Source organism: Ylistrum balloti, unplaced genomic scaffold, assembly GCF_031769215.1.
Source record: "Ylistrum balloti isolate Yb309-2 unplaced genomic scaffold, AGI_CSIRO_Ybal_v1 Utg369706, whole genome shotgun sequence".
NCBI classification, from domain to species: domain Eukaryota; kingdom Metazoa; phylum Mollusca; class Bivalvia; order Pectinida; family Pectinidae; genus Ylistrum; species Ylistrum balloti.
The window spans coordinates 224,748-251,721 of record NW_026781934.1 but is presented as its reverse complement, the minus strand read 5'-3'; the positions used below and the strand labels follow the sequence as shown (position 1 = coordinate 251,721).

At 35.5% G+C, this 26,974-nt stretch overlaps 1 protein-coding gene across 1 annotated transcript; it reads left to right on the top strand.

Annotated features, from left to right (window-relative positions):
* Positions 1–68: 68 nt before the first annotated feature.
* LOC132565251 (uncharacterized) lies at positions 69–26,974 on the top strand. Its single transcript, XM_060229890.1, has 12 exons — positions 69–196; positions 1,307–1,780; positions 3,475–3,710; positions 5,616–5,825; positions 6,286–6,600; positions 14,395–14,577; positions 14,835–14,915; positions 15,348–15,515; positions 17,221–17,319; positions 18,418–18,717; positions 20,099–20,312; positions 23,105–26,974. The coding sequence occupies exons 2-12, from the start codon at positions 1,404–1,406 to the stop codon at positions 23,235–23,237; spliced, it is 2,316 nt and encodes a 771-aa protein (XP_060085873.1). The 5' UTR covers positions 69–196; positions 1,307–1,403; the 3' UTR covers positions 23,238–26,974.

Below are 26,974 nucleotides of genomic sequence, written 5' to 3'. Positions count from 1 at the left end.
GCGACGAAGAGTTGGTCAGACTTGGCGTTTGGGAATTTTCATTGGGACGAATGATGACGGAGAAGATAAATCCATGAAGCAGAATTTACAAGAGCTAAAATTAGAAATATTTTCAAAAGTGCAATATTTAACAGCGTTTCGTTGAAGAAAATCTTAATCTCGAGAGAAGAACTAGACAGAAACACTGAAATTACAGGTAATCTTGATACTCGTGTCATCACGTTCTTCCCCAAATGTTTATTCTTGTGGAGTCTCATGTTTTTCATATCAGTAGTCTGATAAATAATCACTTCACCGTATCGTGTACACACAATTTATAACATGTATCTTGTTGGTCGATAACCAGAAATACTCATGAATCATTTACCCTCACTATTGAGGTGTGTATGCAAAAGAGATTTTTTTTATTTATGTCTGATCAAAGAATTGTCAATTTATTAATGTTATGGTCCGGTTTAAAGAATAATTTGAACCATATAAGTGACCAGTGTATGTATGTTTTCTATGTATTTCAACTTTCATTTGAATGGAGTTTGTGTGGTCTGTACATACATGAATGGTCCAAACTATTTTGACAGTTCCCACAGTCACAATAGCTTGTGGGGATTTCCCTTTAGTTTCTAATACGTCCAACTTAAACAGACGCTTCACTTCCAAAGTTCAGCGAGTTCATTGACTCCAGCCAGACAACTGATATAATTAACTCCAGACCATAATAAAAAAAAGTCAATAGAATGTCGCAGTAATTTGGACTAATACATGAAGTGTTAAATATGGTTTCTGTCAGATAATAGGTAGGTGTCTCATACACTGTATCATCTCGAAATCGGTTCTGGACGGTTATGTATTTCAGAATGGCCATTTTGTCAAGTGGTATCACATGTCAGCTTCCAGAAAGGCCACACCTTCTTACAATTTTTTTGCTACTAAAGTCTGAACATGTACGTCTTAGATTAGAAAAGTGGGGTTTTTTTTAATTATCGGTTATTATTATGACTCATCAAAAATGATCACTTCAACGTTCCTTTTAATAATGCTAATCATTAATCGACATGCCAGATCAAACTAGCATTTTATGTTTAAATTAAGTCCCATTATAAACATATATCAAAGTCACATGTAGTATCAGGTAACACCAGAACTACCCACCCACATACCTCACAGATCAGACAACTTTTTATATAGGGATGAAGTGATTCCAGCCATGCTATATTGTTTGTCTTCTCTGACATTCAACTTATTATACTCTGTCTGTATGTAAATATCTAACTATAGTATATAACACATGCCTGCCTCTCCTCATCAGTCTTTCAGATAACAACATGAAGATCGAAAGGTGGTGATTTAAGAAGTTAAACCTGGATGAATATGACTTAGTTTTTGAAAAAAGTACAGCTTTTATTATGAAAATGGCTGACATGGAAACCGATGCGTCAGAGGACCCAGCAGGGGACGTTAGACAGTTTTCTCAACACAAACTTCTCCTTGAAGTCGACAGTGAGCTGGACTCCGAAGATATAGAGAATATGAAATTTTTGTGCCAGGATGTTATCCCATTAAGTAAACTTCAGAAGATTGATAGAGGAATTGATTTATTTGTGCAGCTTGAAAATGCAAACAAGATTTCACCAAAGAAAGGAGATTTGGAATTGCTATTTGAAATTTTGTTCAGAGTTCGAAGACTTGATTTGGTAAAAAAATTAGGAAAAAATTCAAAAGAAGTGAAGAGAAAGTATGGTAGTGCTGACAGAGCTTTGTCCACAAACTTATCACCATTCAGGTAATTACATATTTACTGCAAACTAGTGAAGGGGGTTTGATCAGATAAAAAGAATTATAACTAATCTGTTAAAATGATCGCAAAGAACACATTAAATTTCTGTGAATTTTAATACAGAGTCAGCAGATTATGTAATTGTGTTAACAACATTGGAAAGCCTTTTTGATTTTAACTGAAAAGTGATAATGAATTTTAACTGATTTCTCACCTATTTCATTTCAGTAATAATTACCATAACTTCAGTATGCATATCTTCCACTAATTTCCACACTCATACTTCAACTTGCTCACACAAGTGGAAACAAGGGACATAACTCTTACTAGTCTTACATTGCCAATTTCATGTTGTTATACAAGATGGTCACAAATTACATTAAACTTACATATAACGCTACTAATAAATAATGTTATATTACTATTAGATACACTTGTAGCACATTTCAACAATATCATACCTGTGTGTGGTGCAGAGCTGATCGTAAGAACAGCTTGTTAAAAAGTTAGGCTCATACACATAAACGGCTCACTTCTAGGAATAAACAATACACTCTTACACTCAAGTTTAACATCAGACATATGGACAACAAAATATTACTTTAAAACAAAGATATGATTCTAAAATCGTTGGCATTCACAATGGTTTTTCTCACATAAAAAGAAGTGATTTGGTAAACATTTAGTGATAAGTACATATAAGATACAAACAATTATCAAAAATACTGCTTTTATAATAGAAAAGAAGAAATAGTGAATTTAGTAAATAGAATGTTAAAGCAACTTACATTTATGTCCAGTCTTTCGAAATTTCTCGTACCAACTATTTATTTCATTTCACAAACACAATGATGACAACATCCAAACCAATCAGAACACAGGACAACTACAGTGACAAATATGACGTCATGAGACACTAATGCCATAAAGCAACTACACTAAGGAATACACAGGCGCATAAACACGAGTGCAACAGCAACACAAACATGGGACGGAATATAAAAATAAATCAAATTTAAAATAAAACAGAAAATCCATCCCATCTACATTTGAATGGATTGCAACCAAATTGAGACTAAACATCACTGGGAGTGAGAAATCATTTCTTAAGTTGATTCTACCCCTAGTGAATAGGAATGACCTTGATCTGCTTGAAAGGTCACAGGGATCAAGTATGTTAAAATCTTTAAATGACTTCTTCTCAATAACCAATAAACAAAAGGCTAAGGATGATGATATTAGACCTGTAGCATGCTAGGATGAAGGGTTACCAACGTTGGTAATATTAATGACATTTACCCATTTTCAAGGTCACGGGTATCCGATGTGTTATGATGTCTGGATTAATGGTAATTAGGTAGTGCATGTATAATGAGTATGATTTCAAGTTCGCAGAAAATGTCTTGATGAACCAACAGTGTCTTCTTATGTAGCTGTAGAGTACTTGAGCAATTTATCTTAGGCCTATTTTGCATCTTTCATAAAAAGTTCTTTATAGTCAGACGACTGTCAAGGCCCATGGGTCTCTTATATGTTGTGGGTATTTAGTGTCCAATGAGAAAGTAAAAACAAACCCATTAATTTGCATGTAAATCTGGTTCAAATATACATATATATATATATATATATATATAATATATATATATATACATGTAGGTTTTTGTATTATAATTGTGATATATTTCTCTAATTCATTTCAGAAATATGCTTTATGAGCTTGTTGAAGAATTAACTCAAGAGGATTTTGCAACAACAAAGTTTGTGTTACAAAGTGAGTTTGGAAAAGGAACTATGGCAAAGATTAAGACAATGATGGACTTTTTTACTTTTCTTCAACGAGAGCAAGAACTGGAACTGGATGATGTTGATATTCTGTACAGGATAATGGACATTTTGAAAAGGTCTGACCTGAAACAGAAAATCCAAGAATATGAAAGTAAGTATGTTATTAAGAGATTTTATATTTAGGAAGTCATGAATGTTCATTTAAGTAAGTATGTTATTAAGAGATTTTATATTTAGGAAGTCATGAATGTTCATTTAAGTATGTTATTAAGAGATTTTATATTTAGGAAGTCATGAATGTTCATTTAAGTATGTTATTAAGAGATTTTATATTTAGGAAGTCATGAATGTTCATTTAAGTAAGTATGTTATTAAGAGATTTTATATTTAGGAAGTCATGAATGTTCATTTAAGTAAGTATGTTATTAAGAGATTTTATATTTAGGAAGTCATGAATGTTCATTTAAGTAAGTATGTTATTAAGAGATTTTATATTTAGAAAGTAATGAATGTTCATTTAAGTAAGTATGTTATTAAGAGATTTTATATTTAGAAAGTAATGAATGTTCATTTAAGTAAGTATGTTATTAAGAGATTTTATATTTAGAAAGTAATGAATGTTCATTTAAGTAAGTATGTTATTAAGAGATTTTATATTTAGGAAGTCATGAATGTTCATTTAAGTATGTTATTAAGAGATTTTATATTTAGGAAGTCATGAATGTTCATTTAAGTAAGTATGTTATTAAGAGATTTTATATTTAGGAAGTCATGAATGTTCATTTAAGTAAGTATGTTATTAAGAGATTTTATATTTAGGAAGTCATGAATGTTCATTTAAGTATGTTATTAAGAGATTTTATATTTAGGAAGTCATGAATGTTCATTTAAGTATGTTATTAAGAGATTTTATATTTAGGAAGTCATGAATGTTCATTTAAGTAAGTATGTTATTAAGAGATTTTATATTTAGAAAGTCATGAATGTTCATTTAAGTAAGTATGTTATTAAGAGATTTTATATTTAGGAAGTCATGAATGTTCATTTAAGTATGTTATTAAGAGATTTTATATTTAGAAAGTAATGAATGTTCATTTAAGAATGGACATTCCTTGTTCATTATTTTTATCTTTTTCTGTTGTCCTGATTCTTTGATAACCTATCTGACCTATCTGAAGCCTTTTTATTGCCACTGTTGTCAAACAGCCAAGCCTGAAATAGATTGTGTAAACATATGGTATTCAGTAGGCCTGGGATTTGTGTCTCTGACTTGCTTTTAATAGAAGTTTCTTTCATCCAAATTTTTCTTTAAAAAAGTTTTAAAAATGAAGTACCAGTTAATGTTTCCCAGTGGATCTTCAAGCTGGCACTAAATGCTAATTAATTAGTGTCGTTACACCTTTTAAATATTAATAACATTATTATCTCCCCTTATATATTATTGATTGTATTGCATCATAATGTTATTACCAAGACAGTTAAGTATTCGCCTGAAGATAGCTGAGACATGGCTTGAAAACGTTAGCGATAATCAAGTTTATTTGCCTTGTTGGCCTTTTATGTTTACATATTTAAACAATACACAATGTTCTCATCTAATTGAACTATATACATATAGCCTATATATAAACCATGTAAATCAGTATTATGTTCCAACATTAAATATTGAGACAAGGGTAATACTAACAAATATAGCCTTCCAGACTTGCAGAATATTTGTAAACAGTTCTCCAATGAAATTGTATGCAACACATGTATACATACTCTTTATTGAATTTTTTTGGACATATTTTGAACTGAACTGTCATCAAGCGGTATTTCCTGAGTGTAAGAAATTTTGACCTTATGATTTGATTTAAATGTTTTGAATTATATGTTATGCCCTTATGGATATGGGACTTTATATTTTTAATATTTTGAGGTTTTTTATATTCATTGTGATTGGCAATGTAATCAAACTTCAGTAAATAAAAGATTTTCTTTCTGTTGTGTTATATGTTAATTTGTAAGATAATGAAAAAAATATCTATAATCATACTCTTTTGAAATTTTACAGATTATCCGTACAAAAAGGGTAGACCAGGTCCACCCCTGCCTCCAGTGGCTGGACTTGGACCCAAACCAACAACACAGACACCTAACATCATAGATCTTATGCAAGTACAAACTGCATCAAATCCAGCCAGTGGGGTCATGGTTTCTGCAAGTGATCACGAAATGATGGATACTAGTCAAAATGTACTGCCACCAGCTCCTGCAGGAAGTAGTAGGTTCATTTGCATAGCATGATTATATTTACAGGTCATGCTTTTGCTAAAGGCAGATCATCAGAACGTTTTTGATTACTTACTAAAGGAAAGAAAAGAGAAAAAATCTTGCTGCATCTGTGCCCTAAATATAGGAATTAATAGGGTATAGCATACCAACTCAGTTTCAGCAGGAAACACTCATGTAGGGATTTAGGGGTTTTTACCCATGTTTTAACCATGGCTGAAAAATTTCACTCAGGATGAGCTATGTTATATAGGAAAATCTCATCAAACCCTTACATTTTTTCCATAACGTTTATAATCAACGATTATCTCTGTTTCAGATATGATGTTTTCAGAAAAATGAGACCCACAAAATTCTTAAAGAAAATAAGGAGAAAAAAAAAGAAAGAAATGAAAAACATGTTTTTTCTTAAAAATATTTTGTCAGGATTAGATTTCTTTTGTTAATTACAGAGATCCCAGACAATTATTTAATGAGTATCAGCATAGAACTGGCAAAGGAACTAAGATGGAGGATGTTATGTGCAGAACTTGATATAAGTATTGATGATTTGGACGAAATAACAGCAACAGGAAGGTCTACAGCAGGAAAAATCTACCTTATGTTATCGTACTGGAGGGATACGATGGTGAATGACAATCCGAATGCTGGTCAAATGCTGTACCTTGCTATGTATAAGGCAAACTTTCAGGTTCTGGCTTTAAATCTGGCCCTGAAAAACTTATTTCCAGGAGTGGTTATGGAACCTATTCCAAGTACTACTGAAGGTAAAGATTTTCATAAAAATCTTCACATCTAGAATTATTTGTCTTTAGAAATGGATCATTCCTCTTTATAAACTAGTGTTTTATCTTTTGAAATTAATATTTCTCTTTAAGAATTAATATTCTTATTTTTAGAAATTATTTGTATTTTGAAATTAGTAATAACAGTTGAAAACGAGGCTGAGCAAGTGAACACCTTCAAGGTATGCTCTAATTAATTTTGTGTAACATCGTCAAATTATTGACTTATTTAACTCGCAATTTTGTCAGTAGTTACAGAGATCAATCGTCATTACAGCTTGAGCATGCCATTTATCTTAATATGATGTGTTTATCCTCCAAATCGAGAACAGTCTATGAGTACATCTTACATGTATGTTTACATGTCCGTCGTACGCGTACATAGTATTTAAACTGACCACTCATGAACATCATACAGTGCATGTACTCTATCTTCTAGTCGTACATTGAAAGTAAAAGCAATCAGCACATGAATTTGATGCTACAATGTGTATGACACTGTGAAATTAACTTTTATATAATCACAAATTACCTTTGAAGTGACCAATCCAAATTACAATCACTCTAGAGGATACGATACGTACGGTTTATCATCATGGAGAGTGACTCTATAAGCATTGATGATCACACTATGACATCGACGCAGATAGACAAGAGTATGTTCAATCATAAAAGAGAAACTGTTGGATCGTGTGACAAAGTCAAATTCAAGAAAAGATTGCGATCGATTTACAAAAGCAGTGTTGATGAACTAGCGAACGTCCGGCAATCACTCTATGATCTGGCAATAGAGACAAGGTCGGATACGCCCCGTGGGTCACTTATTAAGCGTACTAACGGTGGACATACGTCTGCGATTGAGAAATACCTGGATGATATATTTTCATTATACCACTATATCGACGGTGGCAATGGAAGCAATGACATTAAATATATGGTGACGAAAACGAAAGACAAACTCGATATGGAAAACAACTCGCAGTGTGAAAATCCCGACGTATCAGTACTATCCTGTGACACTTCACCAAAACAAGTGTATAGAACGGAATCAATCGTGCGTGAAGACAACGGTACTGGTCAGCCACATACTACTCATGGGCCCATTTCTGATAGTAACAACAAGTTTAACGACCAAACAGTTGCTGATTTGTTTATATTAATTGTCAACATGAGAAATGAAATGATTTCGGGGATAGAATATATCACTAAGGATCTTCGTGAAGATATTCGGGATCTGAAATCTGAAATACGTGATGTCCGCGCTATAAATGAGCGAAAAGACAAAGAAATAAAATCATTAGAAAATATCATACAGGATTTGCGAGTACAAATAGAACACAAGGGGTTGTCCATGGATTCGACGAAACAAAGTACGCTACAATGCCCAGATCAGTCTGAATCTAGAATCAAAGTACCGCAAGTACTGAATGAGAAATCATCAAATATTATGTCACAAGGACCTGCTGTTCTCCAGTCTGTTACATCGCATCACGCTAGCTACGCAGAGATTGCGCAAGGTGCTAGCGATTCTAGCGTGCTCTCTGTCACAGTAGGTGACGACGTGAAACCTGGTACAAATCAACGAGGACGGAACGTAACTTTCCACGGTTACAATACTAAACAGCAACTCGGCGAGCGCGAGAACAGTGATGACTCACGGACGTCCTCATATCAGTTTCGTGGCGTAAAACGCAAACAGCGCAACAGGCAACTCGTTATGTCTAGAATCACAGCCAATGCTGAAGAGGAGGAGGTGATCAGCTCCATAGTTAGCTTTGCCGCTGAAAGAGGTGTCAAGGTGACCTACATGAAAATAATTAAATACTGGGGAGGTGATGAGCCCACATATACAGCCAGACTTAATGTTCGTGAATGTGACTTCGGGAAAGCTACAGATCCAACATTCTGGCCGGAAAATATTCTGGTACGCGAATGGGAGTACCGGAAACGATTCGATGGTGTACCGCGCTCTAATACGACATCATGGAGTTAAAGCATTCCACAAAGATATACTCGTTCTCTATATGTATAATTTTCACAGTTCTCTGTTGGAACATTCGCGGTGTAATGTATGGTACACCGTTATTAACCGAACTTCTGGCAGATACCGACATTGCCGTTATAACAGAACATTGGCTATTGCCAGAGCAGATGAACTTCTTAAATAGCATCGATGCAAATTTTAAAGCTTACGGGGTTAGCGACAAAAGAATTCCAGTTGAACCTGAGAATAGAATATGCAATCGTGGATATGGTGGTTTAGCTATATTATGGCGCAACCAATTAAATGTATGTCCAGTTCTGTCTGACGGAAGTGACAGAGTACTTTGCTGTTCTGTACAGCTTCACAACAAGTCTTGTGTCTTTGTCATCGGTGTCTTACTTCCATCTACGAACGTTCCATTGCGTGAGTATAGAGAAACATTGGAATATATCTCCGACCTCTACGATAAATTTTCAGACCAAGGACATGTAATTGTTGTAGGCGATTTCAATGCTCAAATCGGAAAACGTTTCGGAGAAAAGAATCGCGTGAATCCAAATGAAAGAGGTCGCTTATTGGAAAGCTTTATAGACGAGAAAAGTCTAATATCGGTCAATTCTCAAGCTTGGGCTAAAGGTGGTCTATCAACATTTGTTTCGAAGGATGGACATGAATCTCTCATCGATCACGCTATGGTCAAATCTACAAAAGTAGACTGCGTAAGTGAATGTATTATACTTGATGACAATTATCTTAACGCTTCTGATCATCTTCCCATAATCCTACGTTACAAGGTACCAGCTCTCTTGAATAATAGACGGAAACGCAGTGCACATGCCGTAAACTGGAATAAATGTACCGCTCAACAAAAAGCAAACTATGCTTTGCAGGTCTCTGAAATTCTATCTACATATACAGACAATGTAGCTAGGATAAGTAATGTCGACTTGTTACAACGTACAGTAAATGACGTTGTTTTTGCTGTACATGAAGCGGCAAGGAAAACTTTGCCCTTCAAAAGATATCGACCATACCTTAAGCCTTATTGGAAAAATGGACAAGTTAAACAACTCCACAAGGTCATGCGTGAAAAGCGGTTAATATGGCTGGGGGAAGGTAAACCACGAGGATCTCAGTCTCAATCGTATTGCGAATATAAGCGCTGTAAGCGTAATTTTCGGAACGAGCTTAGCAGAGCGCGGGAAGAGTATGAGCAAAGGCAATTTCAAGAACTGCAAGCCGCAGCGGAGATGGATTCCGGAACATTCTACAGGACCATTCGCGCAAGGAAGTTGAATAGGCATGAATCGTCCGAGATCAGAATTAATGGCGAAATATCTCGTGATCCTGATATAAATCGTAATGCATGGACGTCACACTACAGCAAACTAGCTCAGGTTACATCCAAGCCTCATTTTGACAATGAGCATAAACGTCTAATCGACAATGACATCAATCGGCTGCGCGAGGAATCCTTTTTCAATGACGATATAATCTGTCGCAACGAAATTACAGCGACAGAAGTTTCTATTGCATTAAAGGATATGAATAACGGTAAAGCAGGCGGTCACGATTACGTAGTTGTGGAACACATTCGATTTGCTGGTAACTGTTTGTTAGATCTCGTTACCATAATATTCAATTCTATTCTTGAAATCGAAGACTATCCACCTTCATTTAAGCATGGAATAGTGATATCCTTATTCAAAGGAGGGAAAAAGGATAGACTCGATATGAATAATTATAGAGATATAACTCTGACTCCCGTTCTTCAGAAGCTTTTTGAAAAGGTCATGTACAAGAGAATTGCGAAGGTTTCCGAACACAATAACTTCCCACACGGACTGCAACAAGGATTCCGACCACTTTGTGGTAGCATCACAGCAGCATTTATAGTGAGAGAAGCGGCACTTCATTATTTAGAAATGCACACGAATGTGTACGCCGCGTTCTTGGACAATGCGAAGGCCTTCAATAGTGTATGGGTAAATGGACTACTGTATAAATTGTACCATAATGGATTCAATGGTAAAATTTGGCGTATTCTACAAAATTCCTTTAAAGATGTGACATCTTGTGTATTGTACGAAGGAATAAAGGGGAATGCGTACGAGGTCAAGCAAGGTGTCGGTCAAGGTCGGACTTTGTCATCCTGGATGTTTCTTGTAATGATCAACGACCTGATTTCAAAACTTGACTCTACTAGTCTTGGTCTACAAATTCATGGGCTCCACATACCAGCGGTGTTCCTGGCGGATGATACGTTGCTTCTCTCGTCTTCTGTCGGCAATATTCAAAACCTCCTTGACACGGTATATGAATTTTCCTGCAAGTGGAGATTGGCCTATAATCCAGCGAAAAGCTCGCTGCTACGATTCCATCAAGGTAGGAAAAAGAGTGTTCCACAAATTGAATGTAAGTTGGGTGAACAAGCTATACAGTGGACCACAGAGAAGGAATATGCCGGGATTATACTCACTCAGTCCCTACAATGTAACGAGGACATTAAACGATCATGCGCAAAAGGGCGCCAGTCGCTAAATGCCCTAATAAGCGCAGGAATTCATGACGGGGGTATGAACCCTCTCATCAGTTGCAAGTTGGTTGAATCAATTGTCCAGCCAGGAATTCTCTATGGCTCGGAGTTATGGGGAGCTCCTACCAATCGCTCACAAGAAGATCTTCGACTGACGCAAAGGTATTTGGCTCGTAGGTGTCAGGGTTTCGAGAAAAGATCTCCAACTCTGGTGACCATACAGGCAATTGGCCTGCTCGATATTTGTGGCGAGGTTGAAAAAAGAAAGCTTATGTTTTGGAACAAACTGTGTCTTGCTAGTAATACATTTGTCTGGAAAATGCTGTTCATCATTAGATTATGTACCTTTTTATTCGGTAGAAACAACATTAGTCCAAAAAGTTTCATATACGATATATTCATAACTGCTTCAAAACTAGGTATATCGTCTAGCATATTCGATTATGTCTTTGAGGGCTTCTGTCCCTTACGTTCATCATGGAGACAGTTCTGTAACCGAGTAGTCCATGACTTTTACTATTCAAAGTGGAGTCAGCGAATCGTGATGGAACCTTCCCTTAAGACGTTTTGCTCAATTCAGGATAGTTGTGGGCCCCATCCTTTGTGGATCCTCGGCAAAGAATATCCAAGTTTCACGTGGAAACTTGGAGAACTGATTAAATTGTCGTATCGTTATATGACAGAACCCGTTAATTGTAAATTGTGTAAAAGACATGTCGACGACATAGCAGTACATTTCCTTATTCAATGTCCATGTTTGTTCACAAGCCGAGACAGATTACTTGAGTATTATGTCAATTTCCTAGACGTCCACGAATACGTGGCTTTCGATAACTTGGAAGACCAGCAAAAGACTAGCTTCATTCTCGGAAGTAAGCAGGATTTAGCACTTGATTACGAAAGATGGTCGGTTTTGATGCTGAACACTGCGAAATTTGTATATATTATGCTCTGCGAAATGAACACTTTAATTGAAATTTAACTCTGCAAAATGAACATTTTTTTTTCTGTAGAATTAACTCTAATATGTAATTATATCGACAAACATATGTACTGATGAAATCTCTGCAAAGAGGAAATAAAGAAAGTCAGTCAGTCAGTCAGTCAGTCACTAGAAATTCATTATTTCTTTTGAGAATGTATTATTTATCTTTAGAAGTCAGTGGTTTATCTTTAGAAAGGACCTCTTTCATGAACAATGGAAATTTGCCCATGACCCAATTTAATCCAAACCATGTGGCATTTATGCACGGATGCATGTAACTGCCCACAACTCCTTATTGGCACTTACTTGCATCCGGACACCGAGGTAACTTTGAGTAATCGAGAACCTCTACAAGCCAAACTAGGAGATATTACTGGCCAGGTCATTAATGATTTGTTTGAAATAATACACAAGATAGGCAAAGATGGAATTGCACCAAAGCTACAGTTCGCAAATCTATCAGATACCGACTGTATTGCATGGACTGGCTGGACCTTAGAACAGTTGAAGAACTGTGCCGATCTGATCTTTCAGTTTTGACTTTGTCTGCCAGTTCACTGGATGTTCTTCTGTTTTTTCTGGGTTAAATTAAAAACTAACCCTTCATGGAAGCAGATGACAGCATTGACAAAACTGTCAGAATCTACACTGTCCAGATATTTTCACAACATAGTTGATGTTTTGAACACAACACTTGTGCCAAAATATCTTGGAACAGGACATCTTTCTCGTGAGGAAGCCATATCCCACAATACAGTTTTTACAAAGACATTCTATGGTGACAACGTAAATCTCATCTTGGATGGAACATATATCTATCTAAACAAAAGCAGCCATCATGAGTTTCGAAGGGCATCTTATGGGGGGCAAAAGAAAACCAATTATCTAAAATTCATGTCATTTGTGTTACCTGATGGATACGTGTTAGACACAATAGGACCATACTATGGCAGCATCAATGATGCAAGCATTACAAAAAAGATCATAGGTAATTTTGATCTTCTACACCATCACTTACATCTGACAAATGTACGAGATCTACACCATCACTTACATCAGACAAATGACCAGTGTAGAGCATACTAGCACTGACGTACGTAGTGTACGAGATCTACACCATCACTTACATCAGACAAATGACCAGTGTAGAGCATACTAGCACTGACGTACGTAGTGTACGAGATCTACACCATCACTTACATCAGACAAATGACCAGTGTAGAGCATACTAGCACTGACGTACGCAGTGTACGAGATCTACACGGTCACCTTCATCAGACAAATGACCAGTGGGGAGCGTACTAGCACTGACGTACGTAGTGTACGAGATCTACAAGGTCACCTTCATCAGACAAATGACCAGTGTGGAGCGTACTAGCACTGACGTACTTAGTGTACGAGATCTACAAGGTCACCTTCATCAGACAAATGACCAGTGTGGAGCGTACTAGCACTGACGTACTTAGTGTACGAGATCTACACGGTCACCTTCATCAGACAAATGACCAGTGTGGAGCGTACTAGCACTGATGTACTTAGTGTACGAGATCTACACAGTCACCTTCATCAGACAAATGGCCAGTGTGGAGCGTACTAGCACTGATGTACTTAGTATACGAGATGGTAGGGAATTAACCAGCTTTCCCTGCCGTACTATAAACCAATGTACACTTAGGTCGAAATAGTGTGACAAACTGTTAAACAGATTATATACCAAAAAAGTACACCAGATGGTCACAATGTACCGAAGTCAATTTGTCATAGAAACATCACACTCTAATATTCTATTGGTTGTGTTTTAAGATGAAGGTTACCGTGTAGTCATCGTCACACTCTAATATTCTACTAGTTGTGTTATAAGATGAAGGTGACCGTGTAGTCATAGAAACATCACACTCTAATATTCTACTAGTTGTGTTATAAGATGAAGGTGACCATGTAGTCATTGAAACATCACACTCTAGTATTCTACTGGTTGTGTTATTAGATGAAGGTGACTGTGTAGTCATTGAAACGTCACACTCTAATATTCTAATGGTTGTATTATAAAACTTCTGTTCTGTTGACATTACCAACCTGAAGAATATCTTTCAAAAATATGAAATCATTTAAGTTTGGCTGTTAAAACATTTGATTACCTATAATATATTGATTTCAAAACACTCCTATGAATTATTCAGTTAAGGTTTTAGTGATTTTGGAATGACCTGTGTTCTATTATATTGAAATGTGATATGTTTTGTAATGTAATCCTGTTGTCCTTTTCAATAGAAAACAAGGAGACTGGCATGGAAGAACAGGTAAATCCTCCGACACAGCCCATTCCCACACCAACTCCACCCAATGACTCCAGCCATGAAATATCACCTGCTGTGGCTCGTGTATCACCATGCCCTCAGGACCCATCATCAAGCAGACAGGAGAACATGACAGAAAATATTGCCATTCACGGAGGTTGTTTTCATGCAGTGTTTCTTGTATAGATATTTCAAATTGCTTGATTGCCATAACATCTGTTTGAATTACCTTCCTTCATTCTACTTGTTTTATTTGTTCAAGATCATTTTCAAGAACTTTGATTTGTTTTTCTTCAGAATATATAAACAAGGTCAAATAACTATCAATTATAGTTGTTTTTTTATAACATGGAACTCTTTTATGAAGAAGGGGTATATATACCCATAATAAAACATTTTTTTTTTCAATTTCAGAAGAAGCGCAGTTGTCCATCTTAAATCCCAGTCAATCAACTGCCAATCAACCTGAAGGTGTCCAGCACAATCTTCAGCCAGGTAGGTATTAACAGTCTATGGTCAGTCAGTGTTAAAGTCCAGATAAACACTGACCAGACTGAGGCAGTGCGGTGGTCAAACAAAGAAGATAAGTTACTATTCTCACATCTTTATCAGATTGTAAAACTATGTCAGTTTATATAATTTCCATAACTAGTTCGGTATACCTAACAATCAGTAAATGATATATGTTTCTCCAGTTATAAGCATATCCACTGAATTTTAAGTCAGAATAATATTTTGTCCCAGGGGAGTCAACTATTCATATTTCTTATACTTTTTTTAAAGAGAAGGTAAAAAAAAAATCATAAAGGCTGCACCATTGGTAAGTTCAAGTTAAAGCTGTACTTAATGTCATGGTTTAATATGTTACATGTTGTTTTTATGATACCATCACCTTTCAAACAACTACATATTTATCTGCTTTTGTAGGTCTTCCAGCTGATGGCAGAATGTCAGGTGGCCAGGAGTTGCCCAGAGAGCCGATAAATGAGACTGAGCAACAAAGACAAGATAATGAACTTATTCGCCAAATGCAGCGGGCTCATGTTGACAACGAAATAGATCTACCTAGCTACAAAATGGATGCCAAACCAAGAGGTACACATACATATGAGATAAAGTAAAATTTTGTGTTTCAAAAAACAATATGGTGAAAGAATTGTAAATTAAATGTCAGTTAAACTACGATACAGTGTTTGAAGACATTTTAGAGACTTTTGGACTGACGTCATGCCTGATGAAGCTAACAAACAGATCTGTTCTTGCTGAAATGGTTATGTCCTTAGACAAGAAACTTCACCCTGACTGCTTAAGATAGAATATGATGGGCCTCCTGTATGTTGTTCAGTGAAGTAGCCAACAGCTACTACAAGAGCCCGCCTCTAAATGACCCTGCCTGTTCTCAGGGCACTAAACCAAGCAAACAAAAACCATGCCTGTAACTTGTAATGTGTTTGACTCGTGGATAGGAAGACAAGTATGTGTTGTCTGTCTGGGTTAAGTGTTACATCAAAGAACACAACATTGGGTAACAGGACGTTTCTTGACATGACATTATTTCTGGTATATGTAGGTTATATATCTAGTAACATGACATGGCTTGTGGTATATAAAAGTTACATTTCTAGTAACATGACATTACTTGTGGTATATGTAGGTTATATTTCTAGTAACATGACATTACTTGTGGTATATAAAGGTTATATATTTCTAGTAACATGACATTACTTGTGGTATATGTATGTTATATTTCTAGTAACATGACATTACCTGTGGTATATAAAGGTTACATGTCTAGTAACATGACATTATGTGTAGTATATGTAGGTTATATTTCTAGTAACATGACATTACTTGTGGTATATGCATGTTATATATTTCTAGTAACATGACATTACTTGTGGTATATGCATGTTATATTTCTAGTAACATGACATTACTTGTGGTATATAAAGGTTACATTTCTAGTAACATGACATTACTTGTGGTATAAGTAGGTTATATATTTCTAGTAACATGACATTACTTGTTGTATATAAAGGTTATATTTCTAGTAACATGACATTACTTGTGGTATATGTAGGTTATATTTCTAGTAACATGACATTACTTGTGGTATATAAAAATTATATTTAGTAACATGACATTACTTGTTGTATTTAAAGGTTACATTTCTAGTAACATGACATTACTTGTGGTATAAGTAGGTTATATATTTCTAGTAACATGACATTACTTGTGGTATAAGTAGGTTATATATTTCTAGTAACATGACATTACTTGTGGTAAATAAAGGTTACATTTCTAGTAACATGACATTACTTGTGGTATATGTAGGTTGTATTTTTAGTAACATGACATTACTTGTGGTAAATAAAGGTTACATTTCTAGTAACATGACATTACTTGTGGTATAAGTAGGTTATATATTTCTAGTAACATGACATTACTTGTGGTATATAAAGGTTATATTTCTAGTAACATGACATTACTTGTGGTATATAAAGGTAATGATTCTAGTCACATGACATTACTTGTGGTATATGTAGGTTATATTTCTAGTAACATGACATTACTTGTGGCATATGCATATGATATATTTCTAGTAACATGACATTACTTGTGGTAAATAAAGGTTACATTTCTAGTAACATGACATTACTTGTGGTATATGTAGGTTATATTTCTAGTAACATGACATTACTTGTGATATATGCATGTTATATATTTCTAGTAACATCACATTACTTGTGGTATATAAAAATTATATTTAGTAACATGACATTACTTGTTGTATTTAAAGGTGTTTGTGTAATCATCAACAATGAGAAATTCTATAAAGTGCCAGGAGATGATAACAGTAAAGAAATGCCGAACCGTGTTGGGACACAAAAAGATGCAGGTGAGATTGATAGCATGATATGGTTACACCTAGAAAAATATTCATCCGTTTGTTATTTTTAAAAAGGTAAAGGAATTTTTTTCTGTTTTAGTTAGAAACTTTCAAAATGAAATTTTGCCGGAAAGACTCACAAGTGAATATCACCTTTCAATACAAATTTAGAATAATATATGATAGGGTCAAACATTTGAATAGCTACATCATACAGTTGTTTCGTCCTTCTAGGGCCCATCAGTAATACTACATCATACAGTTGTTTCATTCTTCTAGGGCCCATCAGTGATACTACATCATACAGTTGTTTTGTCCTTCTAGGGCCCATCAGTGATACTACATCATACAGTTGTTTCGTCCTTCTAGGGCCCATCAGTGATACTACATCATACAGTTGTTTCATCCTTCTAGTGCCCATCAGTGATACTAAAGGCTTATAGTGTTGACATTTAAGAGATGACTGGATGATCAAAATTGATATTAATGAATTGTAAACTGTGCTCATTGTTACAGAAGTGATGTGTATGATTAGATAACACAAACTAGGAAAAGGATTGTCTTGTCCTAAGTTGCCAAATTTTCATTAAATCATTTATATAGTTTATAAAGGAATCAATTTTAAAAATGGAAAAGATGAAAAACTGAACCAATTGCTGACATTTCTTTGAACTATGAGCAATAAGATATATATTATCAGATAAGTACTATTGGTGTTGAGAGTAGCTACAAATTTCATCCGCCATTTGATTCATTGGAAAGTTGGAGTTTGATATTTAAATACAGGTATAATGATTTTGGACCAATTCAGTATTTGTAACATGATTGGTATTTCAATTCAACAAGTTTTGTACTAATAATAAAAGGATAAGAAAATGTACAGTTCATAAAATATCTTTGACAGCAATTTCACAAAAAATTGCAAAAAAACTTCAATAAAGAGAATATCTAATTTTCTTGTAAAACAAAACAAAGAGTAAATCTCTGATACCACTGTCTTATTGTTCTGATGTCAATGAAACATCTACTGTAACAGATTCCTCAGAGTGGAGGATTCTTCATATATCATACTGAATGTACAAGAAGATATGTTTTTTTCCTTTACAGAGAGATTGAGATATATATTTCAGAAGCTTGACTTCATAGTAGAAACATTCAATGACCAGACTGATTTCGAGATTGCTCAGGTGCTGAGCAGCATTGGCTATCGCAACCATGAACGTTTTGATTGTTTTGTGTGCTGCATTTTGACCCATGGAGCCGCTGGTCACATATTTGGTAGTAATGGAAAGATGCTGAGAATTGACATCCTCACAGGATTTTTCCGGGCACAGTTGTGCCCCACTCTTGCTGGCAAACCAAAGCTGTTTTTTATCCAGGCCTGCCAGGGAAGAGAAAAACAGGGAGGTGAGATACATGTCTTATTTAGCTTTCTTTTAATAATTTTTACATGTGGGATTTAACAGTAAAATATCTACTCAACCCAGAGGCGTGAAATACACGAACAGGAAACGGCCCAATGGTCTCTTCTCTGGTCTTAGCTTTTGTGTTTGATCACTGAGTCTTGAAACCATAGTTTTAGTTTAAACATATCTTTTTGTTATCAAATTGGAACGTCAGATTAATTTGTCAGTAAGTTTCACCCTTTCCTACCACCAGGTTTACAATATTTAAATAACAATAGTCACATGAATAAACATTAAATTGTGAAATATGAAGATTAGACAGTTTATCATGTTTAGTACTACATATAAGTTAATTAAGTACAGATTATAAATTTACAAGAGAGACAGAGAGCCAGAGGGAGAGAGAGAGGAGGAGAGAGAAAAAGAGACCGAGGGAGAGATGGAGAGAGAGAGAGAGAGAGAGGGAGGGATGGAGTGAGAGAGAGAGAGAGAGATGGATGGAGAGAGAAGAGGGAAAGATAGTGATCATTCAAGTTTAAAGACGTCCTCTTCCCTCACTGTTGTTATACAATTTTATCTACCTATGCCCCATTTATTTCTATGCTGTAGTTAGTTTGGACTTTGGACTGGACTGTCTTGAGCCATTTTTAAAATATCAAAAGTTAACAGAAATTATTCAGCACAAAAGTTAGCACATTTAATTTGAAAATTATTACACTTTCTACTACTTTTCATTTTGAAAATATAGTAATGTACTTTTGGAGAAGAATTAACACAGCAAATTAACATGACTTCCTTTACTGTAGACTGAGATGTAAAAGTAGACAGTCTCCTATCCATGTGAAACTGAGAACTACATGTTTGGTTTGTCAAGTAAACAGTGAAACAATTAAGTTCAAACAGCATCTTTGATAAGCCATACATTTTCTTTAGTAATCATCAGGCAATCCTCTCACAGCTCCAAAAATAGTTTTGGATGAAAGTTGTAATATTTAATTTCCAAACATGACACACCAGTTCTTATCTATAGCTGTGACTTTTTTTGGGGGGGATGGGGGTGAGGCATTAATGGTTAATCATGTCTGCATTATCTCTGAGCATCTTGTCCTGTTTCTAATCTATATCACAATATCAATATCAATGCCTTGACAACCTCTCAGCATATTAAGTTCCTATATACCCCATAGTATCACAACATCAAGTTCTGTACACCTGATCAGCTTCTGGTTTTTACAGGAGCAGGGACATTATATACAATTTTTAGTTTCAATGGAGAGTTGATAATGATTTAAAGGGCACTGTTACTTGCAACAATCGCTGAATCAGTAAAAATGGACGAGATGCTTGACCAACTGATAAAAGATAAACCTTTATTTTACAAGGCTATGACATTGAAGCAGACGCTGCAGTAATGCGACAACACCCAAGTAGACAGGACATTATGGTTGACATTAACGGTCGGGAGATGATTCCAGATGAAGCCGATTACATTTTGGGGTATGCCACTGTGCCAGGTTATGTGTCTTACCGAAGTCGAAGCCAGGGAAGTTGGTTCATCAACAAACTTGTGGATATGCTGGACAAATATGCCTACAGGTTGGTAACTGTATATAGAATGTGTTTGGATATGCTTGACAAATATGCCTACAGGTTGGTAACTGTATATAAAGTAGAATGTGTTTGGATATGCTGGACAAATATGCCTACAGGTTGGTAATTGTATATAGAATGTGTTTGGATATGCTGGACAAATATGCCTACAGGTTGGTAACTGTATATAGAGTAGTTTGTAGAATGTGTTTGGATATGCTGGACAAATATGCCTACAGGTTGGTAATTGTATATAGAATGTGTTTGGATATGCTGGACAAATATGCCTACAGGTTGGTAACTGTATATAGAATGTGTTTGGATATGCTTGACAAATATGCCTACAGGTTGGCAACTGTATATAAAGTAAAATGTGTTTGGATATGCTAGACAAATATGCCTACAGGTTGGTAATTGTATATAGAATGTATTTGGATATGTTGTACAAATATGCCAACAGGTTGGTAACTGTATATAAAGTAGACTGTGTTTGGATATGCTGGACAAATATGCCTACAGGTTGGTAATTGTATATAGAATGTGTTTGGATATGCTGGACAAATATGCCTACAGGTTGGTAACTGTATATAAAGTAGAATGTGTTTGGATATGCTGGACAAATATGCCTACAGGTTGGTAATTGTATATAGAATGTGTTTGGATATGCTAGACAAATATGCCTACAGGTTGGAAACTGTATATAAAGTAGAATGTGTGTGGATGTGCTGGACAAATATGCCTACAGGTTGGTAATTGTATATAAAGTAGAATGTGTTTGGATATGCTGGACATATATGCCTACGGGTTGGTAATTGTACATAGAATGTGTTTGGATATGCTGGACAAATATGCCTACAGGTTGTTAATTGTATATAAAGTAGAATGTGTTTGGATATGCTGGACAAATATGCCTACAGGTTGGTAACTATATATAAAGTAGAATGTGTTTGGATATGCTGGACAAATATGCCTACAGGTTGGTAACTGTATATAAAGTAGAATGTGTTTGGATATGCTGGACAAATATGCCTACAGGTTGGTAACTGTATATAAAGTAGAATGTGTTTGGATATGCTGGACAAATATGCCTACAGGTTGGTAATTGTATATAAAGTAGAATGTGTTTGGATATGCTGGACAAATATGCCAACAGGTTTGTAACTGTATATAAAGTAGAATGTGTTTGGATATGCTGGACAAATATGCCTACAGGTTGGTAATTGTATATAGAATGTGTTTGGATATGCTGGACAAATATGCCTACAGGTTGGTAATTGTATATAAAGTAGAATGTGTTTGGTATATGCTGGACAAGTATGCCTACAGGTTGGTAACTGTATATAAAGTAGAATGTGTTTGGATATGCTAGACAAATATGCCTACAGGTTGGTAACTGTATATAAAGTAGAATGTTTGGATATGCTGAACGAATATGCCTACAGGTTGGTAACTGTATATAGAATGTGTTTGGATATGCTGGACAAATATGCCTACAGGTTGGTAACTGTATATAAAGTAGAATGTGTTTGGATATGCTGGACAAATATGCCTACAGGTTGGTAACTGTATATAAAGTAGAATGTGTTTGGATATGCTGGACAAATATGCCTACAGGTTGGTAACTGTATATAAAGTAGAATGTGTTTGGATATGCTGGACAAATATGCCTACAGGTTGGTAACTATATATAAAGTAGAATGTGTTTGGATATGCTGGACAAATATGCCTACAGGTTGGTAACTGTATATAAAGTAGAATGTGTTTGGATATGCTGGACAAATATGCCTACAGGTTGGTAACTGTATATAAAGTAGAATGTGTTTGGATATGCTGGACAAATATGCCTACAGGTTGGTAACTGTATATAAAGTAGAATGTGTTTGGATATGCTGGACAAATATGCCTACAGGTTGGTAACTGTATATAAAGTAGAATGTGTTTCTTGTTTTTAAATTAACACCATCAGAGGGTTGGCTGTTTTGATTACATGCTGTCAATAGTTTGACAGTCCTTATTAATATCATTCTTGTAATTTCTTCAAAGTATTAACTTCTTGTGTATTTTCCTAGTTGGTTCTCATTTACCCCTTTTTTTGTCCTCAAAGTGGTATGGTGTTGTCTGTCTGTTTATCTGTAGATCTCTCTCAGTCTTCAACAGATTTCCTTGAAGCTTTGTAGCTAAATGTGACATGAGTTTGTGTTTTTCTGAAGGACAGTTACTTTCTCCTGTATTGTGAAGAGTTACATCCCCTTGTTGTTTTCCTGATGTTAGATTTGTGCGAAGATCCTCTCTGTCAATTGAGCTTAAATCACCATGACAGGATCCATGGGCTTAAATCACCATGACAGGAAGTGATGTTTTCCTAAAAGCAGTTTGATTTTTAACCTTTTCATTCTCTTATGGGGGTCTTCCTCATTATTTCATCAGTTTCTCTGAAACTTTGTAGACTTTATAACCATTACATGAAATGATGTTTTATTTACTGGCATTGTGATCTAACAATTTTTGAAAAAGTGTTATTGCCCTTTGTGTATCTTTATCATTTTTGTCATATCCAAATATATACTTCCTCACTTCTTGACCAATTTCTCAAAGACTTTGTAGGCTTGGGAACCATAGCATGAGATTGTGTTCTTGGGAATAACCTTTTGTTTCCACAACATTTCAAAAAGTCATTGTCCTTTGTTCTCTACTGCATTTCAGAAATGGGAAACCCTATTGGCCAAAGGGCAAAATGTGCAATGTAAAAATGTAGAGAAAATTTGACTGTTAATGTGATTTTTTTCCCTTTGGTGTAGATACGACTTACTCAGTGTGCTTGTAAAGGTGAATGAGGAAGTAGGAAATGCTATCGCCAACATTGATGGAGGACGATACAAACAGATCCCAGCTCCTCTAGTTACGCTGAGGAAGAGACTCTGCTTCCGCTGACCCTACCAATGATTCACAGCTTAAATGATTGAAACTGGAATCTATAATTCTTGCTTGAATGTGTGATCACTGTGATAATGTTTGAGTGTACAATATATCAGAACTCACCATGTGTATGCTGGGCAGACTGATCTGTCTGATCATAAACCACACCTGCTGTTTACATGTTTAAGCTATATACCATATATTCTCATCATGAATGATCAAAATAGTATGATTACCCGTTATAATCTGCACTGGTAAAATAAGCTGCAGAGCCAATTTTTACCAATTCTTTTTATTTGATCCCCACATAAGCCTCACTGGAATATAAGCCTCACCCTTTCTTATGATATGGTGACCACTAATGTTGACATTTGATATACCAGATAATAGAAGACAGTTCTTACAAAGTGGTAAACGTTACATAGACCAAAGTTTGTGTATATAACAGACAATCGAGGGCAATTAAGCAAGGTCGTCAGTGAAACATTTAATAAAAGTTTGCAAATGAATTATGCACAGATAATCTTTTATATAATTGATGTAGTTCAAATAACATAAAATAGCAAATATCAGACTTGTTTGGCTTGGGTGCCTTCACAGATTGTCTACGCACAGATATAGGGCCTGACGTTATATACGGTTTACGAAACAATCTCTCCATCAGTGTCTGTACTGTTGAATATTAATGAAGGCTCTTGCATGCTGACCAAATTCTTTTGGCTCCATATTATTTCTTCTTGTCAGTTTCATGAAGCCATTCATATTATAAATAAGCATGGTGGTTGTTGACCTATAACCAATGACCTATTGATCCCAGGATGCAAAAGATGATTGTAAACTTCTACCATGGCTTCAAAGTAACAGTGAAAGTCCAGAAGATATCATTGTAATTCATATCAAAAGGCATGCCTTATTAAATCCACAAGAATCGTCTTCTTACCTCAATCTTTAAATCATCCTGTATACAGTTGTAAATGATGATTCCAGAGGATCTGTTTCAGTCACAAACACAAGACGGGCAGGTACTCATAAAAAAAACTTGGTACGGTCTCTACTCCAACAATGTGAGAGGTTTTACACAACAAGAAATTCATGAAATACAACCAAGCTTACTCTCTTATAACAAATATTCTACATACTTAACGAATGAAACAATGTTAACTGTCTTATAAATACCATATAACAGTGCACTCATCCCCATTTTTTTGAAAAATAAATTCAATCATATTCTATTGAAATTGTATGCAAAGCAAACATGTTGTAATGATTGTAAATAGTGTAAATTCCTACCAATGAATTGTTTACATGCTTCTATATGTAGACTTTGTGTTGAGATGGCGTGTAGACTTTGTGTTGAGATGGCGTGTAGACTTTGTGTTGAGATGGCGTGAAGACTTTGTGTTGAGATGGGGTGTAGACTTTGTGTTGAGATGATCTGAGACTTTGTGTTGAGATGGCGTGTAGACTTTGTGTTGAGATGGCGTGTAGACTTTGTGTTGAGATGGCGTGAAGACTTTGTGTTGAGATGGGGTGTAGACTTTGTGTTGAGATGATCTGAGACTTTGTGTTGAGATGGCGTGTAGACTTTGTGTTGAGATGGCGTGTAGACTTTGTGTTGAGATGGCGTGAAGACTTTGTGTTGAGATGGGGTGTAGACTTTGTGTTGAGATGATCTGAGACTTTGTGTTGAGATGGCGTGAAGACTTTGTGTTGAGATGGTGTGTTTATACTTTGTGTTGAGGTGGCGTGTAGACTTTGTGTTGAGATGGTGTGTGTAGACTTTGTGTTGAGATGGTGTGTGTAGACTTTGTGTTAAGATGGCCTGAAGACTTTGTGTTGAGATGGCGTGTGTAGACTTTGTATTGAGATGGTGTGTGTATACTTTGTGTTGAGATGGTATGTGTAGACTTTGTGTTGAGATGGTGTGTGTATACTTTGAGTTGAGATGGTCTGAGACTTTGTGTTGAGATGGTCTGAGACATTGTGTTGAGATGGCGTGTAGACTTTGTGTTGAGATGGTCTGAGACTTTGTGTTGAGATGGCGTGTGTAGACTTTGTGTTGAGACGGTGTGTGTAGACTTTGTGTTGAGATGGCATGAAGACTTTGTGTTGAGACGTGGTGTGTGTAGACTTTGTGTTGAGATGGTGTGTGTAGACTTTGTGTTAAGATGGTCTGAGACTTTGTGTTGAGATGGTGTGTGTAGACTTTGTGTTGGGATGGCGTGAAGACTTTGTGTTGAGACGTGGTGTGTGTAGACTTTGTGTTGAGACATGGTGTGTGTAGACTTTGTGTTGAGATGGTGTGTGTAGACTTTGTGTTGAGATGGCGTGTGTAAACTTGTGTTGAGATGGCGTGTAGACTTTGTGTTGAGATGGTCTGAGACTTTGTGTTGAGATGGCATGTAGACTTTGTGTTGAGATGGTGTGTGAAGACTTTGTGTTGAGATGTTGTGTGTAGACTTTGTGTTGAGATGGCGTGAAGACTTTGTGTTGAGATGGTGTGTGTAGACTTTGTGTTGAGATGGTGTGTGTAGACTTGTGTTGAGATGGTGTGTGTATACTTTGTGTTGAGATGTGGTGTGTAAACTTTGTGTTGAGGTGGCGTGTAGACTTTGTGTTGAGATGGTGTGTGTAGACTTTGTGTTGAGATGGGGTGTGTAGACTTTGTGTTGAGATGGCGTGTAGACTTTGTGTTGAGATGGTGTGTAGACTTTGTGTTGAGATGGTGTGTGTATACTTTGTGTTGAGGTGGCGTGTAGTCTTTGTGTTGAGATGGTGTATGTATACTTTGTGTTGAGATGGCATGTAGACTTTGTGTTGAGATGATGTGTATGTGACTAGTAGTGATACAGAATATCAATACTAGATGTTTTATTTCTTGTTCTCTTGCTGGGATGAGAGAAGATTCTTACTGCTATGATCTTACGTTGAGTGCATTCATATCGACAATAATCACCATTTGATAAATATATTCACATTTCAGATATTATCTTCGGATATCAAACGATTAAGGTGTTATCTGTACATTTATTAATGAAAAGTCATAATCATCACAATGCTTTACATAAAGCAATAATGCATGTTACGTGAAGCGATGCACGTTAGGCGCTGGCTTAACCTACAATACAGGTCAACATGATACCAAAATGATGTGGTGTTTTTGTCATGTGAACTAAAATTTATTTTCACTCCTGTAAAGAAAACCCAAATAGATGCTGAGATGATGGGAAATCGTACTAAATAATAATAATGTATTTATCAAATGATTTATGAAATTCAATAATACAATAATTTGAAGAAGATGCAGGAACATTAGTATCATTTACCAAAAGAAAAAATTAAATGAATGATCAACAGAGAATGCCTGACATTAAAGTAAATGTACTTTTGTGTCTATTGTAGCTCATAGTGTTTTGCTTTCATAAGATAAACGTTGTAATTAAGCATTTTTTCCTCCATCATTTAACATTCAATCTTTATATAACAAAATTTATATGTAGATTTACTTATCGGTACTTTATTTGATATAAAGATGATAAAGAAATGATTACAAGTAGAAGATACCAACAGGAAATTCCATACCTTGGTATAGGAATTTATACCAGAAAATTCAACTACAATTACCAGTAAACAGTAATTCAGAAATAGAAGATTTACTGTATACATAGTCAGAGAGTTTGAATATTTAACATTTTTGTTACACTCTTTGTTTTTTTGTTATGTAGCGTAATGATAGTGAGAAATATTTAATA